General features: G+C 38.3%; 1 protein-coding gene across 1 annotated transcript in view; it reads left to right on the forward strand.

Moving 5' to 3' along the window:
• LOC108687413 overlaps positions 1–9937 on the forward strand; it is an 80940-nt gene that overhangs the window by 31193 nt on the left and 39810 nt on the right. The window contains 15 exon segments of the mRNA XM_018193167.1: positions 137–442; positions 774–1082; positions 1162–1476; positions 1575–1883; positions 2081–2407; positions 2523–3494; positions 3604–3936; positions 4188–4487; positions 6037–6384; positions 6494–6802; positions 6929–7240; positions 7452–7769; positions 7969–8598; positions 8755–9069; positions 9473–9784. Of these exon segments, the coding sequence (XP_018048656.1) occupies positions 137–442; positions 774–1082; positions 1162–1476; positions 1575–1883; positions 2081–2407; positions 2523–3494; positions 3604–3936; positions 4188–4487; positions 6037–6384; positions 6494–6802; positions 6929–7240; positions 7452–7769; positions 7969–8598; positions 8755–9069; positions 9473–9784 (5715 nt within the window).

Raw genomic sequence — 9937 nt, forward strand, 5'->3', positions numbered from 1 at the left:
CTTTTATATTTATCGTTTTCATAGAATATCTTATTTGAATCTAAAATGTACGATAAAAATTGAATGATATATTTATACTAACTAAGAACAATATTAATGTAATATAAAAAGTTTAATTCGGTTTCATTTTTTGTAGAAGTGCCAGATCAGAATCCGTGTATGCCATCGCCATGCGGTCCACACAGTATTTGCCGTGTAATGAACGATCGTGCAGTTTGTTCATGTAGTCCGGGTTACCAAGGCACTCCACCGCATTGCCGTCCGGAGTGTCTCGTCAGCACGGAATGCCCGGCTCATTTAGCTTGCATTGATCAAAAGTGTAATGATCCTTGCCCAGGATTGTGTGGTTTGAACGCTGATTGTCAAGTTATCAATCACAATCCAATTTGTAGTTGTCCTCGTCAATATGCTGGCGATCCATTCACGCAATGCGTCAAAGAAGGTAATACATTATGTTAGCGTATTGTAATAGTTTAATAATGGACCTTTATTAAAGAATATGCCTTTTTAACTCATTTTTGTGTTGTTAATTATAGAAAGTAAGATACAATAGTTAAAATATTTAATTTTTTCAATTTTAAAACATATGACGCAGAGCTCATCTCTAATGATTAAGAAGATGTAATTCATGTTGTAATGAGAAATGTAGAAAATCAAAGGCACTCGCTAAAATTTAATTTTTATGAATTAAATAAATAACGTATTTATTGTTGAGTTATATGAAAAGGCTTTTTAATATTGCTTAATCTGTCATTATACTTTATTTTTTTCAGAACCTTTACCTCCAACAACGAATCCTTGTTTGCCATCGCCTTGCGGGCCTAATGCTGATTGTCGAGTTCAAGAGGATCATCCGATATGCACATGCATCAGTGGTATGTTCGGAGCACCACCGAATTGTAGACCAGAGTGTGTGATTGATCAGGACTGCATTAGCTCCTTAGCTTGTATTCAAAAGAAATGTTTAGATCCATGCGTTGGATCGTGCGGATTTAACACGAATTGTACGGTGTTGAATCATCGACCTATTTGTCATTGTTATGAAGGATATGAAGGAGATCCTTTTTCAGGTTGCGCCAAAGGTAAGATTTTAACAATTTTAGCGATCTTAAATTGATATATTATGCATGTTCCGGATAAAAACACATTTTTGCTCTATAGTTGTTTTCCCAGTGCAATTACCGTGCGATCCTTCGCCGTGCGGTACGAATGCTGTATGTAAAGAACGTAACGGCGCGGGATCTTGCACTTGTTTACCTGATTATACTGGTGATCCCTACGAAGGTTGCAGACCGGAATGTGTTCAGAATTCAGATTGTGCTCATACGAAGGCTTGTATTAACAATAAATGCAAGGATCCATGTGTGGGAGCGTGCGGAATTAACGCGCAATGCCAAGTTTATAATCATCAACCATCTTGTAGTTGTCTCTCTGGTTATACCGGAGACCCTCTTACGTCTTGCCACATACCAATAAGTACGTCAATAAAATTTTTCCTGGGTTTTGATATATATAAATAAGAATATAAATAAGAAGAAGTTTAAATAGTATATAACATTATCTATTTTTTGTAGAATCTTCAACACCGGGCGATACGTGCCAACCATCTCCCTGTGGACCATATAGCAACTGCCGCGTTATTGATAATCATGCAGTGTGCTCTTGTCAACCTAATTACATCGGTAGTCCACCGTCATGTCGACCAGAATGCGTAGTCAGTACAGATTGTAGCCCAAACACGGCGTGTATTAATCAAAGATGTAAAGATCCATGTCTAGGCACATGCGGTGTGAATGCAGACTGCCGAGTGATCAATCATAATCCAGTCTGCATCTGCGCGATTGGCTATAGTGGAGATCCGTTCTTCGGTTGCGTTAAGGAAGGCAAGTTTTCAAATTGTTTTTTGAATCATTGTCTTAAAATTTTTATCTCCAAATATACTAGAAATTTGATTAATTTATATACATTTTTAATATTTTCTCATTATTTGAATTATTTGAATTACTTGGATTATATTATAAATTAATATAAGAATTTAATACACACAAAAATCTAAGTCTTAATGCGCAATTCATAACAGAAATAACACCTTTACCGAAACCAAGCGGCAATCCTTGCGTCCCTTCACCATGTGGACCGAATTCCCAGTGTCGAGTGATTGACGGTTTTCCGGCATGCTCGTGTTTATCGAATTACGTTGGCCGCGCACCAAATTGCCGTCCCGAGTGTGTCATAAATGAAGGATGTCCCGGAAATTTGGCGTGCCAGAACGAACAGTGTGTGGACCCGTGTCCAGGATCTTGCGGCGTAAACACGTATTGCAATGTCGTAAAACACAATCCCGTCTGTATCTGTAACGAGGGTTATACGGGTGATCCGTTTACGGAATGTACACCAATCGTAGAAGGTATGTATTTATTTATAAAGACTTGACAAAGTGTTAAACTGATGTAGTTATTTTTATTTACTATTTATTTCCTAATAGTTATTAATTATATATAATTATATATAATTTATTCCAGCACCTATTACGACAGAGCAACCACGCACGCCGTGTAATCCATCGCCATGCGGTGCCAACGCAGTGTGCAACGAACGAAACGAAGTCGGATCTTGCACATGTCTACCGCAATACTTTGGCGATCCGTACATTGCTTGTAGACCAGAATGCGTGACTAACGCCGACTGCGATCGCAGTAAGGCCTGTCTGAACAACAAATGTGTCAATCCATGTCCTGGTACTTGCGGCCAAGATGCCACTTGCCGCGTGGTTAATCATGCACCGATGTGCTCTTGCCTACCGGGATATACCGGTGATCCGGTAAACGGCTGTACCATAATCATCGTGACGCCGTTGCCCGTGCCAATTGATCCTTGTGATCCATCACCATGTGGACCCAACAGCAACTGTCGAACGCACGACGGACATGCAGTGTGCCTCTGCCAACCAGGATTCTCCGGAGTTCCGCCTACCTGCCGACCGGGTTGCATTGTCAGTTCTGAATGTTCACAGAACAGAGCATGTATCAATAACAAGTGTGCGGATCCGTGTCCAGGTTCTTGCGGACAGAACACGAATTGCCTTACGGTGAATCACAATCCTATCTGTAGCTGCGCCAGCGGGTATTCCGGCGATCCCTTCGTTCATTGTACTAGGATCAGCACTACATCACCGTCGCCGAAGGGAGAAGAAGATCCTTGTCTACCAAATCCATGCGGTCCGAACTCTCAGTGCAGAGTGATAGGCTCTCATCCAGCATGTTCTTGCTTGCAAAACTACATCGGCCGTCCACCGAATTGTAGACCTGAGTGCACCGACAACTCGGAATGCTTTAATACCGCAGCGTGCATTAATCAAAGATGCAAGAATCCTTGCCCTGGCGCTTGCGGCGAGATTGCCAAATGCACAGTGCAAAATCATGTTCCAATTTGTACTTGTCCGGAAGGATATGAGGGCGATCCCACTGTGCGCTGCGTCCTAGCATCTCCACCAGGTGAATAGAAATTCTGATATTTATATAGAATTAAGTTGTTGAAGAAGGGAGTTATTTAAGAAGACATAGTAATTATATCTAAATATTACAAGTTTTTATATATTTATAGCGACAGATAGGACCATATCGAATCCTTGCTCGCCGAATCCTTGCGGTCCCAACGCGCAATGTCGTGAAAGAAACGGAGCAGGTGCCTGCGGATGTCCACCAGATCTAATAGGCGATCCGTATGATATCATCAAGGGATGTCACAGGGAATGCGAAACAAACAATGATTGCGCACCACAGTTGGCGTGTGTTGGTTTCAAATGTACAGATCCATGTCCCAATACTTGTGGAACGTTATCTATTTGTAACGTACAAGCGCACGTTCCTGTCTGTCTGTGTCCACCAGGATATACTGGAGATCCATATTTCGCTTGCGAAATTGAGGAGATGATAAGTAAGTATTTTCAGTAATGGAATTATAAATTTGAAAATGAAAAATAAGTATTAATTAACTAAGTTAAAATAATGCTAATAATTATTACATTTTATTATATTTAATCAATATATGGATACACTATAATTAATCATGCAAATAAATCGTGATAATCATAATTATTGAAAAGCTGCACTTTAAATAATTGTTTTTTAAGAATCATTTTTGTATAAAAATAAAAATTCATGAGAAATGCAATGTTATTTTTCTAGAAACATTGGAACCGTGTTCTCCATCACCTTGTGGACCTAATAGTAAATGCCGAGTTGTCAACGATCAAGCTGTATGCACTTGTTTACCAGAGTACAGGGGTATTCCACCATCGTGTAGACCAGAATGTATCGTTAATGCTGAGTGTCCTCTACATCTAGCATGTATAAATAAAAAATGTGTAGATCCTTGCCCGAATATCTGTGGATTGAAGGCACAATGTATTACCAAAAACCACAATCCAATTTGCACCTGCCCTGCCGGTTTTACAGGAGATCCTTTCACTTTCTGCTCGCCACATGGTAAGGATTTTACATATAGTAAGCATTTTACATTATTATATATTAACATCAACATGAATATTCTAAAAAAATAAGCTGATAAAATTGCTTTTTACATTTATTGGGAATACAAATTAGTTCGGTTCGTTTCCCTAAAGATGGCTCCAGCTGTTGTGAATGGTTCATAATGACAGCTGATTTTGATGGTTTCAGAGAGGTTAAACATCTGTAATATTCAGTTTAATAATATTCAGTCTAATAATATTCAGTTTATCGCTTTGAGTTTCATACAAAAACCTTGATTTTTATTGTGTTTGAAATGTCGAATTTTGTATTAACCAAGCAGCATTTGCGGGAGATTTTGATTTTCTGCTTTAATTGGAAGAAAAGTGCGGCTGAAGCCCATTGAATACTTGTCGAAGTTTTTTGGTGACACTGCTTCAACTGATAAATCATGGAATGGGAATGGTTTCGACCTTTCAAGGATGCAGATTTCAGCGTTGAAGACAAGCTTCTGGCTCTGGACAGCCAAAAAAATTTGGACAAAGAATTAGAGGCATTACTCGAAGAAGATCAGAGTCAAACGCAAGAGGAGCTTGCAGAATCATTGAGGGTAACTCAACAAGCCGTTTCTGTACAATTGAGAGCCATGGGAATGATTCAAAAACAAGAAAATTGGATGTCTTATGAACTGAAACCAAGAGAAGTTGAAAGGCGATTTTTCACTTGCGAACAGCTGATTCAAAGACAACAGAGAAAAGATTTTTTGCATCGGATTGTGACTGGAGATGAGAAGTGGATATTCTACGACAACCTCAAGAAGAAAAAATACTACGCTAAGCTCAGTCAATCGTTGCCATCTCGATCTCAACATCAACATCAAAACCACGGCCGAACATTCATAGTTCGAATCATGCTCTGTATCTGGTGGAATCGAAAGAGTCTTGTTTACTATGAGCTGCTAAAATCTGAGGATTCTATTACGGGCGATCGGTATCGGCTACAATTGATTCGTTTGAGCCGTGCATTGCGAGAAAAACGGTCAGAATACGAGCAAAGACATGATAAATTTATTCTTCTTCGTGACAACGCTCGGCCTCATGTCGCTAAAGTAAGTAAAAAAATATTTGGAAATGCTCAAATGGGATGTTTTACCGCACCCGCCGTATTCTCCGGACATTGCTCCTTCTGATTATTGGTTGTTCCGAAGGATGCAGCAAGTCATCGGTTCACTTCTTTCACAGAAAATTGGCTCCAAAATTGAATCGCCTCCAAAGATGAGTCATTTTTTCGAGATGGAATTCGAAAATTGCCTGAGAGATGGGAAAAAGTAGTAGGCAGCGATGGACAATACTTTAATTGATCTGTTCATTCATTTTGTTTTGAAATAAATGCATTTTTGAACGGACCGAACTAATTTGTACTCCCAATTTTTAATATTGCATTTTTCCAAATTATATTTTACATATTTATTAATTTTATATATTTATTAATTTGTAAAATGAAATGTTATTGATATATTTACGCAAATTTCTATTAGATATAAAAATATATGCTAATCATTTTTCAGTTATTACCGAAATCCCAATAACTGAACGGCCACCATCTTGCACTCCATCGCCTTGCGGTCCAAATTCCTTATGTCAAATAATATCTGGTAATCCTGCTTGCTCTTGCCTGCCAAATTACATTGGCGTCCCGCCGCAGTGCCGACCGGAATGCATCTTAAGCACCGAATGTAAGAGCCACCTCGCATGTGTCAATCAAAGATGTGCGGATCCCTGTCCAGGCTCGTGTGGAATAAACGCTCAATGTCATGTATTAAATCATCTGCCAGTTTGCACGTGTATGGAAGGTTTCACTGGAGATCCATTTACGCAATGCAGCATTATTCCACCAGGTAAAAACATAGAGCAACGCATTATATATGATGAATAAATATTTCGATGTTTTGCAAAAAATTAATTGCGAAACGAAAATCAGATTAATTTGATTTATTTTTAAAATAAACATTTTTATCTGTGTAGTTACAGAATCACCATCCACGGATCCTTGTGCACTGTCCCCGTGTGGTCCGAACGCCATATGCGATAATGGTGATTGCAGATGCTTGCCAGAGTACATCGGTAATCCTTATGAGGCCTGTCGGCCCGAATGTATTCTTAATTCGGAATGTGCTCGCGATAAAACTTGTCTGAAGAACAAATGCAAGGATCCTTGTCCCGGAATATGCGGCCAAAACGCGCAATGCGACATAATCAATCACATTCCTGTTTGCTCTTGTCCATCTGGATATATTGGCGATCCATTTGTTAGCTGCCGTGTTCAACCTAGAGGTATGCAAAGAAAACTATTGTTTTTTTTTATTCCATTTCATTGCTATTATAACTATATATATAGCACCAATTTTTCATCAAATTTTTAAAGTCAGCTTGTTAATTACAAAATTAATTTTTCTGCAGTGCCAGATTCTCGAAAGGATCCGTGCACGCCTTCGCCCTGCGGACCGAACAGTCAGTGTCGTAATGTCGAAGATCATGCTGTGTGCTCCTGTCTTCAAGGCTATCTTGGTTCTCCACCATCCTGCAAACCAGAGTGTCTCGTTAGTTCTGAATGTCCGCCAACGCGAGCCTGCGTAAACAAAAAATGCACAGATCCATGTCTGGGTTCCTGTGGCCTGAATGCGAGATGCGAAGTGATCAATCACTCGCCAATATGCAGTTGTTTACCCGGACAAACTGGAGATCCGTTCAGAAGTTGTTACGATATTCCACGTAAGGAAAATTAAATTATTCATTTGCAAATAAAACGATATTAATATAATTTATATCAATAGAAATATAATGTTAATAATATTTAAGAATTGTACAGCAAAAGTCGATTTTCTTAATTTTGAAAATTTTAATAAATGCAGAAGATGTTTGTAACAGCTTTGAACAAATTAAATTGATCAAATAAATATAAAATGTTGTATCAATATTTTAGTACCACCGGAACCTAAAGACCGGGGCGATCCTTGCAATCCTTCGCCATGCGGACCAAACGCACTTTGTCAGAACACAAATGGACAACCGTCATGTTCGTGTCTGCCCACTTACATTGGCACTCCGCCATCATGTCGACCAGAATGTTTGATCAATCCTGATTGTCCGCCGGAAAAATCCTGCATAAACATGAAATGTAAAGATCCTTGTCCGGGATCCTGCGGGGACAACGCTGAGTGCAAAGTGGTGAATCACGCAGTAACTTGTTCGTGTAAACTCGGCTACACGGGTAATCCATTCGTGCAATGCGTGTTAGAAGGTATGTTTATTTGACTTATTTTGACTGATTTTTTATTCATATTTTAGCAAGAGCGAGATTTAATTTTTTTTAAATCAAACCATTTATTTTTTTGCTGGGATTATTTTTACTTCTACTGCCTATATCTTATTAGAACATTACATTTTTTTAGTTAATCAATTTTGAGCCAATTAAATATTAGACAATTTTTTTTCTGCAGAGGAACCAATGAATCCTTGTGAACCTTCACCGTGCGGAGCTAACGCGATCTGTCAGCAACGAGACAATGCTGGCGCTTGTATATGTATCGATGATTATCAAGGAAATCCTTACGAGGGATGTCAACCGGAGTGTGTCCTCAGTGCGGATTGCTCTACGAATAAGGCTTGCGTTCGCAACAAATGTAAGGATCCTTGCCCAGGTGTGTGCGGCGTTCGAGCACAGTGTTCAGTGATCAATCACATTCCTACGTGTACTTGTGAGCCTGGATACATTGGAGATCCATTTACGACTTGCACCTTACAACCGGAAGTGGATACTGAGCCTACTGTAAGAAATCCATGCTCTCCTTCACCTTGCGGACCAAACAGCTTGTGCCGCGCTGTAAACAATCAAGCCGTGTGCACATGCCAAGAATCTTTCGTTGGTGTACCACCAAATTGCAAACCGGAATGTGTCGTCAATTCAGAATGTCCGCAAAATAGAGCATGTTATAAATACAAATGTACTGATCCGTGCCCCGGCACATGTGGAATTGAAGCCAATTGTCGTGTTATTAATCATAATCCACTCTGCAGTTGTCCGCAAGGAAAAACGGGCGATCCCTTCTCTAGATGTTTCCCTGAACCTGGTAATTATCCAGATATATTTAATTAACTGTTCAATAGATATATTTAATTAACGTGTTCTATTTATTTATTTACGTATGTAAGGATAGCATTAAAAAGTTACATATTATTTTATTATTATTATATTTATCTATATCTGTATATATTTAATCATTTAGTTGTGCCGCTACCACCGGTGGATCCTTGTTTCCCTAGCCCATGTGGACTCTACGCGGAGTGCAAAGTAGTCAATAATCAAGCCGCATGCACTTGTTTGAAAAATTACATAGGAATACCGCCCAATTGTCGTGCAGAATGCGTAGTTAATACAGATTGTCCATCGGATCAAGCTTGTATCTCTGAAAAATGTCGCGATCCTTGCATTGGTTCCTGCGGTCAAAATGCTGATTGTCGAGTACAGAATCACATACCAGTTTGCTTGTGTCAACTTGGATATTCCGGCGATCCTTTCACATTGTGCACAGTAATTAGAGGTGCGTCTTATTTGAATTTCTACAAATGATTTTGTATATTTGATTGAAAAAACAGATAAATTTTTTTTAAATTGATTTTTTAAATAAAACTTTGTAAGTATAAATAAATAATATAGGGTCAGTTAATAAAATTCTTTCTTTCGATTGCTTAATCAAATGCTTCGAAGCATTCGTAGCGGTAACTTGATCGCATTCATAATCTAATATACATATAATATGTATATAGATATATAGCGAACGTAAAAATAAATAGAATTTCAAATATCATTTATTGGTATTTGATAATTTATTGCAAGATACAATACATATTGATAAATTGAAATAACATAAAGTAATAAAAGTTTTCTTTTCTTAAAATTTTACATTATTTTCTTTATGTAAATGTGAAAAATTAATGTTGCAGAACAACCAAAGATTCCCGAAGATTTGTGCAGTCCGTCACCTTGCGGACCCAATGCAGAATGTAACGAAGGTGTATGCAGGTGCTTGCCTAATTACTTTGGAGATCCATATTCGTATTGTCGGCCAGAATGTACAATGAATTCAGATTGTCCTCGTGTCAAAACTTGCATCAATCAAAACTGCGTGGATCCTTGCCCAGACACATGCGGTCGTGATGCACGTTGTGACGTTGTTAATCACGTTCCAATGTGCAGTTGTCCACCTGGTTACACTGGAAATCCATTTCTTTTATGCCGACCACATATACCAGATGGTAAGTTTACAATTATATTTTATAAGAATATACATGTAAATATACATATATATGAATGTTAAAATAAAAGTACAACTAATAATGAAATAAAAATAAAATGATTTTATATAATTTAATATATAAATATTATAACTTTTATATAATTTTATATTT

The sequence above is a fragment of the Atta colombica genome, unplaced genomic scaffold (genome assembly GCF_001594045.1).
Source record: "Atta colombica isolate Treedump-2 unplaced genomic scaffold, Acol1.0 scaffold207, whole genome shotgun sequence".
In the NCBI taxonomy this organism is placed as follows: Eukaryota; Metazoa; Arthropoda; class Insecta; order Hymenoptera; family Formicidae; genus Atta; species Atta colombica.